Source organism: Monodelphis domestica, chromosome 3, assembly GCF_027887165.1.
Source record: "Monodelphis domestica isolate mMonDom1 chromosome 3, mMonDom1.pri, whole genome shotgun sequence".
NCBI lineage: Eukaryota > Metazoa > Chordata > Mammalia > Didelphimorphia > Didelphidae > Monodelphis > Monodelphis domestica.
Genome location: NC_077229.1, coordinates 93,881,673 through 93,903,535, shown reverse-complemented (window position 1 = coordinate 93,903,535; position 21,863 = coordinate 93,881,673). Strand labels below are relative to the sequence as shown.

The 21,863-nt window shown below is 38.1% G+C and overlaps 2 protein-coding genes across 3 annotated transcripts in view; both read right to left on the bottom strand.

The window, feature by feature from the left end:
• Positions 1–5,995: 5,995 nt before the first annotated feature.
• On the bottom strand, positions 5,996–11,838 carry LOC130453587 (putative adhesion G protein-coupled receptor E4P). Its single transcript, XM_056820996.1, has 3 exons — positions 11,674–11,838; positions 9,024–9,259; positions 5,996–6,856 (listed from the first exon to the last, which is right to left on the bottom strand). Exons 1-3 carry the CDS (start codon positions 11,836–11,838, stop codon positions 6,745–6,747), a joined length of 513 nt encoding a protein of 170 aa, XP_056676974.1. The 3' UTR covers positions 5,996–6,744.
• LOC103105208 (adhesion G protein-coupled receptor E3-like) overlaps positions 9,126–21,863 on the bottom strand; it is a 35,619-nt gene continuing 22,881 nt past the window's right edge. The window contains exons 4-6 of one of the 2 annotated variants that reach the window (XR_008917413.1): positions 14,598–14,791; positions 14,349–14,507; positions 9,126–9,259 (exon numbers count right to left, since the gene is read on the bottom strand). Coding sequence is in view for 1 of the 2 variants with exons in the window: in XM_056822595.1 (XP_056678573.1) it covers positions 14,427–14,507; positions 14,598–14,791 (275 nt within the window). In the remaining variant the exon portion in view is untranslated. Of the gene's footprint in view, positions 9,260–14,175; positions 14,508–14,597; positions 14,792–21,863 lie in introns of those variants that run through there. The other variant, XM_056822595.1, reaches the window with a different exon arrangement.

The following is a 21,863-nucleotide window of genomic DNA, read 5'->3' as shown; positions in this document are numbered from 1 at the left end:
TTCAAGTCCTATCCCTTCCCCTGATATAGCTAGGTGAACTTGGATAAGTCATTCATTCATCTTCAAAATGGGGTGATTTCTACTCTTGTATACCTTAAAAGTCAATAATGAGAAAAATGCTTTATTAAGGTACTAAAGTATCTCATAGGTGGGGGCTATAATTATTATTATTATCCAAGAGAAATATACTGTAGAGCTCAGTGCACAGAGTTCACAGAACTTTAGCAATGGATGGGAGCTCAAAGGCCAGACGAGGGTAATATTGCCCTCTACAAGTTATCCATTCAATAGGCCTCTCATTTTTGTTTTAAGATTTCCCAGTTCCCTGGGCTTTTCTGGCAAGGAAGGGGCTTTCCAACTTACTTTGTGTTTTGGATGGGGGATACTTCTTTGTTTAGCAATGAAAGTCTGTCTCTCAAAATCCAAAGTGTTATCAAATAAAAGGACAAGTTGATCTGTAGGAAGAATAAGATGTTGACCTTGAACCAAACTCTATGGTCAACATTTGCAACCAGCATGGTTGTAACCATCCAACCAATGAACTTATAAACTATTTCCCCAACATTATAAGATACCACTTAAGCAATGTTCAGGAAGGAATAGAACATACAGATTTTATGCAAGTTCTCAAGGATGCTTTGCATAGGGCTATGAGAGATTCCCAGGTAGATGACAAGATCATATCAGAATGGTGCAAATCGTACCAGTACCAGGATTCAGGAATTTATTTTCAGAAGAAGTAAGTTGTTAAACACTGATATTTATTGAATATTTTAAAGCTTACAAAGAGGTTTATGAACCTTATCTCACTAAATCTTCACAATAGCTCTGTGAGATAGATTTTTTTTTTAAACCCTTACCTTCCGTCTTGGAGTCAATACTGTGTATTGGCTCCAAAGCAGAAGAGTGGTAAGGGCTAGGCAATGGGGGTCAAGTGACTTGCCTAGGGTCACACAGATAGTGTGAGATAGATTTTAAAGGAATTAATATCTCCTTTTTACAAAGAAAAAAACTGAGGCAAAAAAATTTGGAGGGGTTACTTATTTATCCATAAAAACTTATGTTCTTTTTTTCTTGTTTACATCTGGTTTATTCTTTGATTTAAATGATTAACTTAATACAGAGTCTAGGTAAACTTCACTCATACATAAATGAGGAAACTGAGTCCAGGAAAAAGAAGGCTCTCTAAATACCTCCAAAGGACACATAGTGGCACTCAAGTGTAGAATTTAGGTCTTTTGGCTCTCATTTAGTACTCTGATATTAGTAATTAGTATTAGTATTAGTATTAGCTAATAGTAAGCTATTAAGTTAGGCCACCCAACAAAAATCTTTCCTGGATCAGGATGTTGATATTGATGATGATGTTGGTGTTGTTGATGATAATGTTGTTGATGATGTTGAAGACACTGGTGATATAAGGGCAGGTTGCAAAAGGGGAAAAGATGGAACATTGAAAGAAGAGATGATTGACAGCAAAGACCATTGGGAGCAGAGGATGCTGGGAGAGAAGGGACTTAGCAAAGGTCCCTGAAGAATTCTGGACTGTTGGAGCGGAGACCTCAAATAGGCAGGAAGCATTTCCTTGCTGGAGATCTTGCCAAGAGCCAATAAAGGATTCACCTGTATATAGTCCTGAGATCATTTCTACCAAATTATTTCAACAACATAATACCTCAAGGAAGATCTCAACAGAGTGTCAAGACTCTTCAGACCCAGGAGGGTCATGAACTCTTTGCCTGAGAGCCCAGCTCTCTCCCTTTGCCCTTTGCACCTGCTCAGACTATTCCTTAACCCAACAGTATTATAAATAAAAATTGAGAGAATTAGTGGGAAAGGGAAGGAGAAACCCTGGTGGGCTTGACAGCTGCCAGGGTGATGAACCTTTTAGGGGGATAGATCAGGGATTCCAATTTCCTCATTCCAACTCCCCAATTTTCCCATAGACATTGCTCATTAAACCTTCATACACACAGTCAGATATTTCTTGTGGCTTACTTCTTGGAGCTAAAAGGAAGGATATTTGTTGTAGCTAGATCAGCCATAATAGAGTGCTAACCAAGACCCCTCCCTTGTCAAGTCAAGGATTCAGGGAGGCTTGTCTCCATAACATCCTTGTGCCAGGGAAATCTGGGGTACCTCTTATATCATCTGATAGGGGAGATTTTCTTTCATCTTCTCATGACCCTCACATAACAGGGGAACCCCAATTTCCTGAAAAGCACCCCTTGATGGCATTACCCAGAAGAGGTGAGTTCTTGAAAGAGAGGGGGTATAGGAGTCTGCCCATCAAGACTCCTACTAAATGACACTTACCTTCTTCACAAAAACTCCCTTTGACCATCTTTAATCATCCTTAAAGTAACACCAGGGTCAAATTCAATTATAATCATTACAATGACAGTGATGATGTTGTCAATGATGATGTTAGTGATATTAATGATGCTGATGCTGTTGATGATATTGCTATTGATGTTGCTGCTGTTGGTAACATTGTTGTTGATGATGATGTTGATAGTGTTGTTGATGACATTAATTATGTTGATGATGTTGTTGATGACATTGATGATGCTGTTGATGGTGGTGGTGGTAGTGATGATGATGATTGAATTTGGAGTTGGAGGTTTTCCATCCATCTGAACCTTCCTGACCCTTCCTACTGTAATGATTAAAATTTTCTTGGAGACTGTCTCTAATCTCTTTCACCCCTCCATTGTATTGGTCTTCTACCCCTCTCCCTCCCATGTGCTTCTTTATGAACTATAAAATTATCCCCATTATATTTATTTTCCCATTTCTCTTAGTATCATCTTTTTTTACACCTAGTTTATATATATATATATAAATTGACATTTCATCCTATACAGTTTGTCACTGTTCCCTTTAATTAAGAGTTACCAATATCATCTTTTCTTATAGGAATACAAATCATTTGAACATATTGAATCCTTTAAAAAAGGTATTTTTTGATTGTTTTTCCCTTTTTTAATTACCTTTTGGTGATTCTCTTGAGTTCTGTGTTTGGGCATCAAATTTTCTGTTTAAGTCAGGTCTTTTCTTTATAAATGCTTGGAATTCTATGATTTTTATTAAATGACCATACTTTCCCCTGCAAGAATATAGTAAATTTTGCTGGGTAGTTGATTCTTGATTGTAGACCCAGTTCCCTTACTTTCTGGAATATCATATTCCATGCCTTCCAGTCCTTCAGTGTGGATAAAGCCACTAACCATGGTTCCATGATACCTGAATGGTTTCTTCTTAGCAGTTTGTAGTATTTTTTCTTTGGTCTGTTAGTTCTTGAATTTGGCTATAACATTCCTAGGCATTGTCAACTGGGGATTAAATGTAGGAGGTGGTCTATGGATTCTTTTAATCTCTACTTTTCTCTTTTGTTCAAGAATGGTGGGGCAGTTTTCTTGGATAATTTCCTGTGGAATGATGTCCAGGATTTTTCTTTTGTTATGATTTTCTGGTAGTCCAATAATTCTTAAATGATCTCTTCTGGATCTATTTTCTAGGTCTATAATTTTATCAATGAGGTGTTTAATTTTTACATTCTTTTAATTTTATTTTATATACTCTTGTTGCCTTGTGAAATCATTTGCTTCTAGTTCTTGGATTCCAATTTTTAGAGACTGAATTTCATCCCTGGCTTTTTGGTCATCCTCATTTTGGTCTATTTTTCTTTGTAGGTCATCTTTCACTTTCTTTGCTTCATTTTCAAACTGGTTAATTCTGGCTTTCAAGACTCTTTTTTTTCTTGTTTTAGTTCATGTGCCTCTATTTCCAGATGACTTATTTTGATTTTTGAGTTCTTTTCCCAATTGTCTTCAGCCTTTCTTAATTGTGTTTTGAATTGTGTCTTGAGTTCTTCCAAAGCCTGAGTCCAATTCACTAGTTTCTGCATTTTTGCTTGGCATTCCTTGGTCCTTCTCTGTTCCATTTGCTCTTTGTTCATTTAGAAGCTGTTGATTATTATTTCTTTTCTCTTTTTCTATTGTTTACTCTTATTTTTTCCTTCTTTCCTCCCTGTCATTGGCTATAATCTTGCTCCTCTGATTATTTGCTGGATCTGTGGGTTTGGGCTATTGTGTCCTAAAGGGATTGACTAGATTTGGTTGATGGAGTATTAATGAGCCCTAAAGTTAGCTGAGGCAAAAAGATATTAAGTGACTTGAGCATGGTTGTCCAGCTAGTAAATGTTAGAAGAAAGATTTGAAACTAGTTTATGCTTCCTCTTTCTTTATATAATTAAACCACTGGGTTAAGATCAATGGCAAAAATGAGTATCCCAACTTTATCTGGTAGCCAATTATTGTCTTTGTTAATATTTTAACAGGATCATAGATTTCTAGCTAGAAGAAATCTTAGAAGCTATCTTGTTCAATATCTTAATTTTATAAATAAAAAAAAGCAGAATAGATTAAATTGTTGTCTCTATGAAGATGATCCTCAGATCTTTTATTTTTATCTATTCCTAAACTCTTTCCTGGGGCTGTGAGGTGACTCAGGAGAGAACGCCCAACAGGAAGACTTCCCTTCCTGAGTTCAAATCTGGCCTCAGACATTTACTAGTTGAATGACCCTGTGCAAGTCACTTAACCCTGTTTGCTTCAGTTTCTTCCTCTGTAAAAGTATCTAGAGAAGGAAATGGTGAATCACTACAGTATCTTTGCCAAAAAAATCCTCAAATGGCATCAGGAAGAGTTGGACACAACTGAAATGACTAAATGACAAAAACTCTCTTCTAACCTCCATTCTCAGGTTCCAAGTGCATTTCAGACAGAAAACATCAGAAACATAATTTGTTATTATTGTCCCTAAGCCACTTCTGAAAGTCCCTTTTACTGTTCAGGGCATCACCATCATCCTAGTCACCCATGAACCCTCATTCAGAATCACTCCACATATCCAGTCTATTGGTAAGAATTGATTCTACCTTCATAACACCTCTCAGTTATACTCTTCTCTCTGACTCTGTCACCACCCTGGTCCAAAGTCTCACCACTTCTCACTATTACAACAGCCTTGTAGTTGATCTTTCTTCTTCATTTCTCCCCACTCCAGTCCATCATTCACTCAGCTACAACAGCAATTTTCTCAAAGTCCAGGTCTGATTATGTCATCCCATTACTCAAAAACTTGTCACTCTCTATTATCTCCATGGGTATCTTGGTGGCACAAGTGGATAGAGTACTGGGTCTGGAATTAGGAACAATCCATCTTCCTGAGTTCAAATCCAGCCTCAGACACTAAATGATTCTGTGATCCTGGGAAAATCATTTAACTCTGTTTGCCTCAGTTTCTTCATCTGTAAAATGAGCTGTAGAAGAAATGGAAAACCACTCTAGTATCTTTGCCAAAATGGGGTCACAAATGCCTGAACAACAACAATGTTACTTTTATGTTCAGATAAAAAAAAATCCTTTATTTTAATGCCCTTCAAAACCTAGCTCCATCTTACTTTTCCAGTCTTCTAACATTTTATTGTCTAACGTGTATTCTATAAACCAGTGACACTGGTTTTCTTTTTGTTCTTCACGTGCAAAATTAGGTCTCCTGAATCCTTGTCTTTTAACTGGCTGTCCCTCATGCCTAGAATGCTCTCTCTCTTCATCTCAGTCTTCTGACTAACCTGACTTCCATATTTCATATATATATATATTTACATTTCTATGTATTTCTCTATATATGTTTATATAGATTTCTATTTATATATATATATATTTTTTTAACCCTTACGTTCTGTCTCAGAATCAATACTGTATACTGTGTCTTGGTTCCAAGGTTGAACAGTGGAAAGAGTTAGGCAATGGGGGATAAGTGACTTGCCCAGAGTAACACAGCTAGTGTCCGAGGCTGGATTTGAATCCTCTCTACTCCAGCCCTTGTCACTCTATCCACTGTGCCACCTAGCTGTCCCTTACTGATATTTATCATTTTAGAAATTAAAACTGAGAAAATTTAAAAATATGCATGTATCTATTAGAAAAATAATAAACCCACTATATTAACATAAATAGCATGTTTTTATTTTTTAAAATTTGTTTTCTAAAATAAAAATTAAGTGAGTGCCATTGCTTTACCTTTAAAATTTTCAAATCTCTAATGATTTAATGTCTGCCTTAATAGACATCATCTGGATTTGCATACCTGCTTTTGCATTCAATCTGTTGTGACACACACATGTTAAACTCTATGAAGAAAATCCTGCCTCAGCAATATTTAATTGGAAAGGGGATGAGTTTTTAATAGGTAAATAACATTTTTATTATTTTGAAAATGCTTTGACCTCAAAGAAGAAAAAATGCCATCTTTCTATGGATCATTCTTTGAGGATCATTGGATTCAGCTCAAATCCCGTCTTCTTAAAGAGTTCTTTTCCACTTCCCCCCGTCTCCTCCATGTATACCAAGGGCAAGGTGACTTCTCCTTGAGATGACCTCCCATTTAGCCTGTATATTTCTTGTATGTACAGATTTGATTGCATGACATCAATCCTATTAAAATGTAAACCCCTTGACAGCAGGCAGGGGCTGTGCTTTTTGCCTTTGTATGTCTAGCCCCTAACACACTGCCAAGCATATGGTAAGTATTTATACATATATAATGATTAATTAAAATACCCAGTGTCACCTGGGAAGTAAACGGCAGAGTCTATTTGAAACTCAGTCTTGTGATACTAAATCCAGTGATATTTCCACTGCCTCATACTTTGTTTTGATTTTCAGCTCATTCTGATTAAAGCAAAAAGAAAATACAAGGCTTTTGTGTTTTTTGACTCACAAAGGTGATGACAAACACCGGTCCCATGAAACTCCAGATAAATCCTTTGTGTAGATTCAACCAGCAACTGGAAAGAGGAAATAGCAGCAATTATTGAGCATCTCTGTATTGGAGTATCCAGTCTGACCCCAGGGATTTGGGTTTCCAAGACAGGATGAGGAATAGTATCTGCTCCCCAGCAGAATCTTTGTATCCTTATAGACTATCCTAGCGTCTGACACAGAGGAGGTGATTTGGACATACTTGTTGAATTGAATTGCAATAATAGCTCACATTCTTATGGCCTTTTAAGGTTTGTCAAGCTCTTTCCCTTCAACAACACTATGAATTAGACCATAGGATGCTGTTATTCCTATTTTGCAAAAGGGGAAACTGAGACCCTTACTGCTCTTCTGCCTTGGAATCAATACACAGCATTGTGCATTGATTCCAAGGTAAGGGTTTAAAAAAAGAATAATCTTTCTTATACACAGATCTTTTTTATTCAAAAAAATATTGTGACTCCTTTTTGCTCAGTGAATCAGGTTCAGATTGCTCTGTTTGGAGTTCAAGATCTCTCATAATCTAATGTTACCCTAGTCTTCCAGTCTTCTCCTTATTCCTCTTTTTTGTAATAAAATGAACAAACCTCTGTGGTCTTAACCTGTCCATATTCCTGCCTCAGAACTTTTGCTCAGGCTGTTCCCTATGCCTGGAGTACCTTCTTTCTCTATTTTGCCTATTGAAGTCCTATTCTTAAAGCCCAACTCAAAGGCTCCTTCCTCCATGAAACCATCCTTGCTTCCTGTTGCTGGTCTTCTTTCCTTTACTACCTTAATGAAGCATTTCTTTTGCTCCTTTTGGATACATTTACCATTCAATGCTGTATATTATTAGCTTCCTGTATCTGCATTCTTTCTACCCTTAATAGAGCTCTAGGAGGGTGGAGGCTGTGCCTTAGCTAAAATTCCTGTCTCCTGGGGCATTGAGCACATTTTTCTGAACCCAAAGTTCCACACATGCTGAATAAATGTTTGTTGACTAAAATGTTTGTTGAATGAATGTCTCAGTAGCATTTGCTTCAACAGGGAGTAATCTGCTTTGTCTTATGTCTATTGTCTCCATTATTATTTTTTAAATTTTATTTAGTCAATTTAGAATATTTTCCCATGGTTACAAGAATCGTGTTCTTTCCCTAATCTTCCCCTGACCCCCTCCTATATCCAATGCATAATTCCACTGGGTTTTACTGTTCTCTCCATTATGATGTTGATAGCAATTATGATTTTGGCTGGACCAGTGGCACTGAGTGAAGATGAAATAAACTGGGGAATGACATCACAAATGGGTATAAAGGGCATGCATTCTTTTCTGTTTTGTATATAATGTGCTTCAGGAGAGATGAGGAAATGCAGAATAGAAGATGAAGAATAGAATATGAGATCATTGAAGGCAGGGATTGTCTGTCCCCTTTGGCTTTGGATTCCTGAGGACAAGGGACACAAAGACCAAAAAAACCTGAAACAGCCCCTACTTTCAAGGAGCTTACTTATTCTGGGGACAAAAATATATACACTATCAATAAATACAAATTGTATACAAATCATTGGGGAGGCCACTAAAGTATGAGGGAAGTCCATAAAAGTCTTCAGGAGAAGAGGACCCTTGAGCTGAGCCTAGGAGGGGGCCAGAGAATTCAAGAGCTCAGAGGAAGAAAGGAAAAGCATCCCAAACATATATTTTTGGGGAATGTCTTGTTGTCTGTAAGCTACTTGACAATAAGGGCTTTGTCTTGTTGCATCTTGTTTCCTCTGTCCCTAGGGTAACACTGCAAATTGTAAGAGTTTAGGAAATGGGTAATTTGAATTGGAATCTGCTTGTTCTTCAACTGTGGAAATTTACTTCTCTGATTTAAATATATTGATAAGTTTAGGGGTATTAGTACATGGAGACCATGTTGCCACAAGGTTTAGGACTAAAAGAAAGCCTCATTCATCTGGGAAATTTTGTCAGAACACATCTCCTGGAATCCTGTACTTGGGTTCCATAGGTTGACAAAGTCACCTAACATGGACTTGGATGGGTGCGAGCATTGGGTTGAAATGGCTGAGTCCTGACTTACTGGAATCCAGCCTGGTGGGAGAGGTAACTCGAATTGTAGGAAATAAAGTAGGAAACAAATAGGAAAATATTTAACTCCAGAACACTAGTTGAGGGTATAACTATAGATGATCATATCGATGGATCCCACTCACTAGGCATCTGTCCCATAGCCCTGGGGGCCAATCCCTGCTGACACAGCCACAATCACAGCTGGGATTCCGTAGCCAAAAGGGTACATGAATTTCTTCTTGAATCGGCTTGTACTGGTGTAGTTGGCAACTTTGAGGTTCCTGACAGTAAGGAAAAGGTGCATCCCTTCCAGGAACATCCAGGAGAAGGCAGCCAGGTATAGGTAATGCAATCCCCCAGCAATGATGGAACATATGATCTGAGAGGAACAGACAAAACAGAGATGAATTGTTTTTTATTAATTTTTATTATTAATTAATTTACCAGTGTGGCCTCAAGGCTGATCTACTCCCTATCTAATTCGTTTGATATAAAGTTATAGAATCCCCAGTGACCCTGAGAATTACCTTTTTTGGGGCAGCATGGCAGGGTAAATTGTGTTTTGGACCTGGTATTAAGAAATTATGAAACTATGAAAACCCAAATCTGAATCCTACCTCCGGCCCCTCACTAATTGTTTGACCTTGGACAAATCACTTAAATTCTATGGGCCTTAGTTTCCCCATCTGCAAAATGAAATCATTAAACTTTATGTTGTCCAGGTCTTTCCTACCTCACTAAGCCCCACTTTCTTCATCTGTAAAATGATAGTAATGTGAGTTGTCTCTATTTCATATGGTTACTTCAGGGCTTAAATGCTAATCTGTAGAATACACTTTGCTAACATTTGCAGGGGAAACTTAGGAACCCCAAGAATTTTGCAATGTTTTTATTGACTGACAATATAAGGACACCTCCCACCTTCAACTATTTTTTTTTCGGTCCTTCCCTCTCCTCCTCCCATCATAGAAGGCATCATCTAGCCAAATATATACATTATGTCTTGCGTGTTTCCACTTTTCAGTTCATTCTCTGGAAGTGAACATTCACAAGTTACTCTTCAAATATTAAATCTGTAACCGTGTATGATGTTCTCTTGATTCTACTCATTTTGGTCTTCATAATCTCATGTAGTTCTTCAGGTTTTTAAACAAATTAATCTGTTCATTGCTTCTTATGGCACATTCCAGCACAATCATATACCCACTCCAACTATTTGATGGCCTAATTATAGAAAGTCCCCATCTGCTTATGAAGAAGAAACATAATATAATAAACAATGCAAGTACCCAATAAAAAAGAGGATGGTCTGTTCCACTGGAGTAACAATTACTTGTCCTTGGATAAGGGACAAGGGCAGTCTGGTTTAAAAGGCTACTTCAACTTTGCATTTTTGTCTACAGAAATTCTTTCACAATTGTAAAAATATCAGTCATCTCCCCTGTTTGTTTGTTTTTTGCCCTTGAAAAGAGAATGTCCTCTCCTGATTGAAAAAAAAAACAAAAACAATTTCTTCCAGCTGTACAGCAAATATTCCCCCAGAAACTCTTTTTCCTTTTAATGATTCTCCTTCTTTCTCTCCCCTCTTTTCCTGGAAAAGGTATTGCTTATTTATCCTAAATTACAACAGAATGCTGTTGATTGGCTAGAAAAGAGCCTGAAAAAGTTATCCAAACTAAATCTGTACCCTAGAAATATATGAGCAGTTTTCTTAGCATGATTTTCTCCCTTTTTCGTTTGGCCTCCTATATTTGACCCTGCTTTGGACTCCTGCTGATGGGTATCTCTCCTAAAATGTTGAGACTTCTTGGTAGAGAAAATCCCCTAATACTTTAAAGTGCCTTAGAAATCTCAGTTATTATTCCCGTGCCTTTAGATAGACATATTTCTAAATCATGCAAGAAAGATGAGAATTTATTCCACTTTTATCACAGAATCAAATAACCTTAACCTTAGATGAGGCATCAGGAGCCATCAAGTTCATCACATACCAGAAATGAATTGTCACCATTGATATAACCCACAAATGATCATCCATTCTTTGCCTAACGATTTCCAATGGGAAAGAATGGACTCATTCAACTTTTAATTGTTGGGAAGTTTTTCCTGATGTCAAAATCAAGTTTGCCTCTTTGAAATTTCCATCCATTGTTCCTGATTTTATCCTCAGCAACCAAATGAAACAAAGGTAGATGTATTTGACCAAAGAGCCAAGGTCTAAGTTTTTTCTTGTCCAGGGGAAATGCCCTAATATTTTAAACTCATCATCATAAGAAAATGCATTCAAGATTCGTCACTATCCTGGATGCCACTCTTTGGAGAGTCTCCAGCTTATCAATATCCTTCTTAAACTGTAGTGCTTGTAACTGAGCACAGCCTTTCAGTCCTGGTGAGGGCAGAGTACAATGGGATTCTGGGGGTGTTTCATATGTGTCTGACTCTTCATGACTCCACTTGGAGTTTTCTTGGCAAAGAGAGTGGTTTGAAATTTCTTACACCAACTCATTTTACAGAGGAAGAAACTGAGATAAATAGGGTTAAGTGACTTGCCCAGGGTCACGTAGCTAGTGTCTGAGGTCAGATTTGAACTAGAAAGATGAGTCTTCCTGACTTCAGGTCTGGCACTCTATCCACTGTGGTCTGGGGAGTAGGTGAAAACAAAGGCGAAAACTATACATGTGCATGGGTCTTTGACCCTTTGTCCTTTTCCTCTCCTCATAGACAGCAGTTCTGGCTTCCCTTTGGTGATGGGCAGGCCAAGGAGAGCCCTTGTACTTGGCCAGAGGCCCCTACTTTGCCCCAACAGTGAGACCTAGACCCTGAGCTTCCAGCTGATAATTTCTGTCCCTCAGAAGGCTTCCTCTCCTTTTGGCCCCTGTCTCTAATCTCAGGCTGATTGCCTCCATCATCCTGATCCAGGGCACTCCAGTAGGTGATCAGCTGATAACCTCGAGCCATCAGACCCTTCTAGCCTTTGCCCAGAGAGGAGGTGGGCTGATTGAGTGAGGTATAACTAGGTGGCTGGCTGGTGAGACACATTGTGATCCATGCAATACCAGCACATGGGTTGAGGATATACCAAAGGATATGGAGGACACAAGAGGAAGAAGCAGGCATCACTAAAGGAAGTGATCATATGCACAAGACTAAGGCCCCTTGGGAACATGGAAATATCGAAGAACTGTAAGTTGCTTTACCTGTATTAACCCATTGGATCCTTACAACAACTCTGTTTAGTTTTTTAAATATCCCCTTTGCAAATAAAGAAACTGAAATTCAGAAGAGCCAGTTGACTTATCCATTGTCACACAGTAAGTGTCAGAGTCAGGATTTGAACCCAGGAGACCCCTGACTCCAGCTTCAGCACTCTATGCACCTTGCCATGCTGTTTTACCTTCCAGCACAGAAATCCTTATCAAAGCAAACCTTATTTAATGGATGAATACTAAACATAACTGAGCTCCAATGTTGACCATGCAATTAGTTGCCTATTGTCACTTCTGCCTTCCCTGTGACCTTCATATCTTACCAGCAAAATAGGTGCCTTTGATTTTCACAGAAAAGAATTTCAAGGGATCTTTCTACCTTAGAATGGGTTTGTTTGATGCCAGTGAGGAAGAGGAAGTCGGCCAGGAATAGGCACAGGGAGAGCTGCAGGTTGTAATGGTGAAAATTTCACCTTTTAAGATTGATGTAATATTGAACAATGGCCGCCAAGGAATTTACTTATGAAATTCCTAAAATGAAACACTCAAGTCAGAATGAAGTTTATGGAGGTTTAATCACAATGCGAGTAGGGAAAGGAGAGGGAGAGAAGGAGAGAAGAGAAAAGGGAAAGGGGCTACTCAACCTCTGACCAAGGCAGAGGGAGTTTTAGGCCCAAAGGGCCAAGGTGGAAAGAATCAGTCCTTAACTCACATGACCGATCTGAAGGAAAGCTGTCTGCGGGCGTCCTCCCTGTCCAAGCTCCTAACACCAACTGGCGTCTAGCTCTCTCCACAGGAAGTGAGCGAATTCCAGAGGCTGTTCCCTACCTCACTTCCTGTGTCTCACAAGTGCCAATGGTTGGCTCTAGCTTGGCTTAGGACAGCCCAGGTGAGCAGTTAGTTATTTCTGATTTGTCATTGACTAGCACATGCCCTTGTAGTGTGGGTGTGCACAATTTTTGGGTGCTAGACCAAGATGGAGACTTTTAAAATTCACAAGGTGGAGGAAAGTGCTGATGCTCTAGATGGCTCGACATAGGAGAAAGATGAGGGCAGCCAAAAAGAGACACAGCAGGGAGAGGCTCAGTCCCACATCAGTGATCACAGTCAGCACGAGATCTTCCTTCAATCCAAAAGAGAAGAACAATGGTCACTGTTTTCATTCTTGTTGTTAGCTCTCTACCAGATGACTTCCAGATGCATATGGCAATGGCGGTTCTAACAGATGCTTCTGGACAATCAGTGGAATAGATGCACTGTACTTATTTACTCTCTACAGGCAGGCTTATAATACCATAGTATACCTTCCTCTTTTGACTGAATCTTTCAGATACCTAGATTTAAATAGCGTTGTGGATGACACTTAGTTCATGAACTTAGGTGACTGGAAGGATAGCGTTAGAAAGTTAGGAAGAGAAGAGGTATTGGAAGGAAAGACAAGGAATTCCATTTTGGACATGTTGAACTTAAGACATCCATTTCAAGATGTGAAGTAAGTAATGCATGTTATCCTCATTTTACAGGTGGGGGAAATGGATTCAAAAAAGTTGTGACCTCAATCAACAAGCATTTATTATGTTCCTCCTACATGCCAGTCATCATGATAGATCATGAAATATAAAGACAATCTCTGTGGTCAAAGAAATTATATTTTTAAAAGAGAAAAATATACCCATGAAGTAAATGGAGTTATAACTCAAACTGGAATCTTTAATGACTCTAAGACTAGTACATTTTAATTGCTATACTAGATGACCTCAAACAAATGATACTGTAATTAAATAACCAATCAGAAGACATTTATGGAAGGATTACTATGTGCCTGGTAGACTCTAGAATATACAAAGAAAAAAATGAAACCATCTCTTTCCTCAAGGAGGGCATGTTCTTTGGCAGGAGACTGAGCAATACATATGCGTGCGTGTGTGTGTGTGTGTGTGTGTGTGTGTGTGTGTGCAAAATAAATCTGAAGAAATTTAGGGAAAGACATTAGCAGATAAGGGAGGGAGGAATAATGTATTAGCCAGAACTTGAGCTGAAATAATGATTGTAAGAAGCAGAGATAAGGAAAAGAGCATCTCCAGCATGAGGGACTTCCTGCAAAGGCATGAAAATAGGAGATAGAATGTTATGTGTGAATAGCAAAGCCAATTTGATTGGATATGGAGTGCAGGAAGGTGAGTGGCATATATAATAAGGCTGGAAAGGAGGGTAGAGCTAGACTGTGAAGAATTTAAGTGAAATTAATTTGACTCAACTTACTTTCAGTTCTGTGGATGCCACGAGTACAGCAAAGCTAGAGAGGTGATTGCAGCTGCAGACAGTTTGATTGTCATCATATCAAATGACTTCACAGCCTTGATTGGACCAGACTGTGTTGTTCCAGTAAACACAAATAGGTTTTTGTTTCCCTCTCCTCATCTAGAAGGAGAAGAACATGACCTGTGATTTATTGTCATTCAAGAATGGGGAGTTTAGAAACACAAATTAAGCCATCTCCTTTCTATTCACCTTTATGTGCTGAAAAGTAAACTCGACAGGTGTGGACAGGGAACTAGCGTTCCTGTATCCAGTTGTCCCACTCACTACCTTGGAGTTCAGATGAATGTCTACTAGTTCTTCATTAGTGGTAAGGCTCCCCTTGGAGATAAAATTCTCATTTAGAATGGATCCAATGGAGGTATAAGAAATAAAAACAGCAGCACCTATAAGAAAGAAAAAAAGCAACCTATTTAAGAACTTTTTTTTTAAGTTCTCTTAGAAAGGTAGGACTAACTTAAGGAGTCACCAAATTGATCCAGTAATGGGACTGATTCTCATGTTGAAAAACATTTCGGAAAATGTGTAATCTGATTCCCCCTCCATGATCCAAAGCATGGATCCCTTCAATAATATCTCCAGCAAGTAATCATTCAGCCTCTGCTTAATGCCTCCTCAGTGATGGGGAGCTCAAAGTAAATCTCGTAGTTATCAACACATTCCATTTTGGAAAAGGCCTTATCATTCATATTTACTTCTATTGAATAAAATTCAAATAACCCGACTCACAATCCTGGCTGGTCTTGTACATAAGAAATATAATAGAAATTGTGAAAAGAAATGTTTGGATTTTGTTGCCAGTACTGTGAGCAGAATAATAAGTGCTTAGTAAGTGTGTGTGTGTGTGTGTGTGTGTGCGCGCGCGTGTGTGTCTGTCTGTCTGTGTGGAGAGGGTTCATTCATTTATTCAGGATCCTTGGTGAATTTATTCTATTCTTGGTGAAGATGACTTCCTCCATATGTTCCCTTCATGCTACCATTAATTTTATAGATAATCATTGGAGGAGTTTATTCAAATGTCTTGAAGCATAGGAGTATGAATTTTAAAACTATTCCACCCTAATCAGAATGTACTTTAGAAGATCTGATTTAGCTATTTCCTGATCAGTAACAATGGAGATACTTGGAATAACAGAATCAGGTCTTAGAAACTCTACATTTCTCCCTCTCCTTAGAGCAATAAGATTAAAAAGTTCTACACCAAACTCAAAGATTTAATTATCTGAGGAGATGTCCTTCAACAGACATGTGCAGAAATAGTGGACAGCCTCCTGGGCTGTCCTAAGTCAAGCTAAGCTATCATTGGTAAAAATGAGATGCAGGAAAGTGATATAAAACCATCTATATAAGGCATGTCACTTCCTCTCTCCTCCGCTTTCCCTGGAGAGTTGACTCTGGCTGGCAGCTTGCTAGGCATTCCAACATCTTGGGAGTGATGGCAGTTATTTGTCTGGGTTTTGGTGGTAAGTTTTGTCCTTAACCTGATTCAGGTTCAGGCATCTCAGTTGAACCCCTTTTGAAGTTCAGGTTGATTCCTTCCTCCTTCACACTCCAAACCCTTACTTTCTAGATCTTCTAATCTTCCTGCCCGGTACCAGCCAGGCAGGGTGAGAAATCCTTCCCCTTTCCTTCTCCCTTCTTCTTAATCTTCTCCACTATATCAATTAAATCACCATAAAATTTCCAGCTGACTTGGGTATTTTATTATTTGGGATTTCCCCTGGCGACCATTGAAATTTAAATTTTAAGTCACAATGCTAAAATTATCCTCACAGGAGGGAATGTAGCAAAATTGGGACACTAATGCATTGTTGGTGGAGTTGTGAACTGATCCAACCATTCTTTTGGAATTATGTCCAAAGGGCTATGAAACTGTGCATTTTTAATTTTATTATAAATACCATTACTAGGTCTATATTCCAAAGAGATCCCCAAAAGGGTAAGGGACCTGCTTGTACAAAAATATTTATAGCACCTTTTTTTTTGTGGTGGCAAAGAAATGGAAGTTGAGGGGATGTCCCTTGATGTGGGAATGGCTGAACAAATTGTGGTATAGGATGGTGATGGAATTACTATTATGCTATAAGAAATGATGAACAGGATGATTTCAGAAAAAGTGGGAAAGATCTTCATGAACTGATGCAGAATGAAATGAGCAAAAGCAGAAACACTGTACACAGTAACAGTAATATCATGGAATGATCACCTGTTAAAGACTTAGCTACTGTAATACAATGATCCAGGACAAGTCTGAAGGACTTATGACAAAGAATGTTATCCACCTCCAGGGAAAGAACTACTGGAGTTAGGATGAGGAACAAAGCATACGATTTTCCATATTAGTTTATTTATGTTTTTATTTGATGGTTTTGGCTTTATATGAGTATTCTCTTATAATAATGATCAATATGGAAGTATGTTTTGCATGATAATAGATGAGTAAAGCAAATCAAATTACTTACCATCTTCAAGAGGGGGGGATGGAAAGAAGGGAGAGAGACAATTTAGATCTTATAATTTTGGAAAACATACATTGAAAATTGTTATTACATGTAGTTGGGAAAATAAAATATCTTTTTAAAAGTGTGAGTCATAGCATAGAGGCTCAGCCTTGGAGTTAAGAAGATCTGATATGTATTGGCTATATAACTATGGACACTTAACCACTATTAAGCATCTCCGGTGTCCCTGGAATTGTGCTTACTGCTTGGATTACAAAAAAAAAGTTATGACATTTCTTGCCCCCATGTAATATATAATAATGTAAAATGTTTTCTATATAACATTATTATAACACTGAAATGACATATAAATCAGAACATACTAGCTAATACAGAAATGTAATGTAATCTTAAAGGGCAGGGCACTAGAAATTGGAGAATGGGTAGGGAGAGAGGCAAGATCTCCTGGATATATAAATATATATCAGCTATGTTTATAAGTAGTAATAAAAGGAGTAGCTGACACAGAAGGAAGGATATCCAATTCTTCTTTTTTCTTTTCTTCTTTAATAATGTTTCAAATTAAATAAATTGAAATTCATCTTATATTTATTAAGTGCCTATGCTATGCATGGTACAATGCCAGGCATGGAGCATGTTTCATGCTCTATCCTCACCCTTACTGTGCCTGACATGTATATGATATTCACAAAATTTCTGCATAAAAAGATTGCATCATCTTAGTTTCTTCCCTTTCCCAACCTTTTCCTGGATCTTCTACTCACTAATGAAATGTTTTGTTTTCTTTTGTTTTAAAACCCACATTTTCTGACAGAATAAATACAGTGTATTGGTTCTAAGGCAGAAGAATGGTAAAGGCTAGGCAATGAGAGTTAAATGACTTGCTAGGAAGTGTCTGAGGTCAAATTTGAACCCAAGACCTTTCATTTCCAGACCTGGCTCTTTCCACTGAGCCCCCTCCACTGCAGTGTTTTCAGGACCTCCTGTGAAGATTGAATTTAGCTATCTCCTGGTTGTAACAATGAAGACACTTAGCTCTTCCTTTACTGTGAAGATTAAATTATAATCCCCTGATTGTAACATTGAAGGTACTTAGCTCTTCCTTTATTGGGAAGATTGAATTATAATCCACAATATATTTTTGGATTTTAATCCCCAAAAGGTGATAACTCAGTATTTTAAGTACAAAAAAGTGTTAAGTAACTACAAAAGGTGAACTAACCAAAAAAGGTGTTAAGTAACCCAAAAGGTATAATCTACCAAAGAAGGTGTGAACTAAAGACTGGGCAATCCTGGAGAAAAGCATCTGCCATGACTGGTAGATGTGAAATTTAGGGGAGGTGACACAACATAAAAAGATCTTTAAAAGAGGACCAGAGGCCAGAAGAAGGGATTCAATATTTAATTTTCGATTCGAGATAGGAGGAGATCTCTGACACAGAATTGGATTGGAGGATCAGTCTCTTGAGCTTGGATTTGATGGAAGCTCTCTGACTCAGAGGAGAGACTGTGGAACTGGACCCCTGGAGGATCTCATGCAGGAGACCTCAGACTGCTTTCCATTTTAGACGGTCACCATTGGTGAGTGAAAGGCTGACTTAATGACCCTGACTGTCTTGTAGGTCTAAAACTCTGAGAAAGACCCATTGTCTTGAGACTCTCTTCCCCTGGCTTGGGCTTAGAAATTCTAACTGGTATCAGTGGAAGCCAGAGCTCTCTCTCTCTCCCCTTTTCTCTCTTCCTTAATATCTTCCCTCTATTATAAATAAACTACCATAAATTTCATTTACTTTAGTAATTCATTTGAGATTTTAGAAATTAAATCCCTGGTGACCATCTATATAAATATTCTGAGTCCAACCACAATAAAATTTAACACTCCTAAGGTTTAATTTCCAGAAATATTTGTAAATCCTTTTTGATACTTATACAAATAAGTATCCTTAGTGGTAACAATGGTGGAGAAGTAAGCAAACAAATCCTTTAAAAAATGCTTATAACTGTCAAATGCAGAAGAAACCTGAGTTTGTATGGGGACCTTCTTTGCAGAGTTTAATGCAATTATAATCATGGTTCTTTAATTTCATCTTGGTTCTTACTCCCTCTGGTTTCAACCTATTTGTGCATCTCATCATGCAACTCTTGTCCATGTCATCCCATAAATCTTCCACAATGTAAAAAATGGACTCAAATCCAGGACTTCAAACCCCAGAATTCCTTGCTCCACTTCCCCAGAATGCTTTGTAATCTCACTGAATTCTCTCTCACCTGGGCCAAGAGTAGGTTATGATTTAAAGGGTCTCCGCCCATGGTGGGCTCTCTTCTCTTCCTGGCTCTGCTGGAAATGGATGCATCTCATGATGTGAGTGAAATTTGGGTGGGCCTCATGGCCCACCTAGCATGTGCTTCTCTTGCTTGTATTTTCTTTAATCCTTAATCTTCAATAAACCTCTAAAAAATATAATACTCCTTGCAGAGAGAAACTAATTCCTTCCTGCCTCAGTTTCCTAAAATTTTAATCTTTACAGTTGGTGACCTAATGGGAGAAAAGACTCTCAATCTTCTGATTCTTTTCTGATCTTTAGTTCAGCTTTAATAGCTAGTGCCTAGAATTTTTTTAAGCCACATTTCTCCAAGATGCTTTTTTAGAAAACCATCTTGATCAGCTCCTTCCGGCAGCCATTTGATTGAGACTTCTTGAGCCTTTCCCTCCCACCGGCTCGGCTGCTTCCTGCCTGCAGCCCCGATCCTGACCTCTCTCCGTCCTCACCTGATGCTCCAGCCCTGTGTTCCTGCCACAACCCACCCCAGTGGTCTCTCACCCATCTGGCCCAGCCAATCCCAGTCCAGCAAAAACTGCCTTCCGACCCAGACGGCTCATCACCCCAGCCCCAGGCCCACGAGTGCGACCCCAGCTGGCTCATCACCCAGATCCTTGGAGCAGATTGCTCAGGACTTATTTCTACCAGCTGGTAACAGTATTGGCCATGTGGGCAGAGGGGAGAGACAAGAGGGAAAGGAGAACGGGTAATTTTCCCTTAGGCTAAGCCTCCACGTGATTGGAGGTATTGACCTAGTGGGTGGATCATAGAAGGAGAGAGAGAAAAGGGAGAGAGAAGAAACAGACTTTTCCAAATAGGAACTTAAAAGCAATGGGCTATTTAAAAGGATACCTTTTGACTGTTCTGGTAATTTTATTGACTTCATCTGCATGTCAGGGAGAAGATTCAACTAACTTTGAAGGGGCAAGTGGGTGGCTTAGTGAACTGAGAGCCAGGCCTAAAGACATGTGGTCCTGGGTTAAAATCTGGCCTCAGATACTTCCCATTTGTGGGGCCCTGGATGGGTCCCTTAAACCCCATTGCTTAGCCCTTAACACTCTGCCTTCGGACAATAGACATTTAAATGGATAATTAATTAAAAAAAAACACCCAAAGAACTTTGAAGAGACTAGAGGCTATATTTTAAGGCATTTCAGACTCCAATGGTTTATACAAATCTCTGTATTTTATTGCATTTTACTGATTGTTTTGAGAAGATATAACTTTGTGATTTTAAATTAATATATTACTGCAGTCAATATTATTCTGTTATACTGTTCATTTTAATGTACTGAGTTTTAACTACTGTTAAATTCTGTTGTTTTTACCCTATAACTGTGCTGAACAAATATTATTGAATAAGCCCATATATGAAAAAACAGCTTTTTTCTATTTTTGCCTTTGTAAATTGTCACATAGAGGATAGATGGACTTCAGAACTGGTTACAATTGCTATAACAACCTTTGGAAAATTTAATGTGCCAAATATCTCAAATTATTTTAAGGGTTTTTTTTAACGTGATTTTTGGAATTTTTTTTAACAATCTCTGGTCATTTTTGCCTGCCCCTAACACGAGGTGTAAGGCCAATTCTAGCTGAAGTGAAATATATTTTATAACCCCCAACCTTCCTGCATTTCTAAATATGTGAATGGAAGTTGGGGCAGTTAATCTCAGGGCATTTGTACCCCTAAAAAGCCTCCAAAAAAGGAGCACCTCTTTATTTATACTCTTCAGCTCACTACTTTACTTCCACCAGAATGATATATAGATTTCTTGATTATGTTCTTAACCCAAGATAAGTTTTACCTTGTTTTAAAAATATGTTTATTACCAAGGTTGAAAGATTGCTACATTTGTAAAAATTGTGATAAATATCAATCAATTCATAGGCTTTTAAATGTCATACAACAACTTCTGTAAAATATGATAGTGTGTTTGTTTGCTATTGTAATTAATTGGGCTATTGAGAATTTTGGGGATATTGATACTACATATTTGTACTACTGTCCTTTAAAAAAATAAAAAAAAAACCTTGTAACATTCATTTGCTCATACAGCAGATCATGGCCACATGAAGAGGAAATGGATCTCATTTTTGGTGAGAAAGCCTTGCATTTTATATTTTCTTAGCTGACACAGAGTGTCAATGATTATAAGCTATATTTTTGAATTTTTTAAAGACTCTTCTATTATATTTTTCTCGCATGTGCAATGTACTTTTTCAGGTTTTTTATATATTTTTCTCTCTTTTTTATATTTGAAGCACATGTCACCAGCATTAAGATTTTCTTTAACTTTTTGACTTTTCAGTAACATAAGTTTAAGATACATTTGCTAATGCATGCCCCAAAAAGCATGTGGCTATAAAAATGATGCCACTAATTATTTAAAAAATTATGGGACTTTGCTTAATGATTCTGTCTGATTCCAGGACAAAATATACACAAAAGAGCCATTGCACAGGGCCAAAGAAAACCCAATCCAGGACGGATTGATGCACTTCTAGGCCAATACAAAGGTCTTGAACCTAGTGTGAAGACTTGAGGTTACTGTGTTTAACATGTTGTTAAGACATAGGCTTTCCTTGTGTCCACACTCACTCTGAAAATACTCACAGAAGAGTATCCCAGAAACCTTGGCTCATATAATCTGGTCCCCTTTTCTGCCTTTCAT

Excerpts from the sequence above, each read along its gene's own strand:
- LOC130453587 (XM_056820996.1), bottom strand. The coding sequence starts at position 11,838 with ATGGCTCGAGGTTATCAGCTGATCACCTACTGGAGTGCCCTGGATCAG. Across the intron at positions 9,260-11,673 it reads GGTCTCACTGTTGGGGCAAA|ATCATATGTTCCATCATTGC; the intron begins GTAGGGGCCTCT and ends TGTTCCTCTCAG. Across the intron at positions 6,857-9,023 it reads GGCTATGGGACAGATGCCTA|TTGCTGGTTGAATCTACACA; the intron begins GTGAGTGGGATC and ends TCCTCTTTCCAG.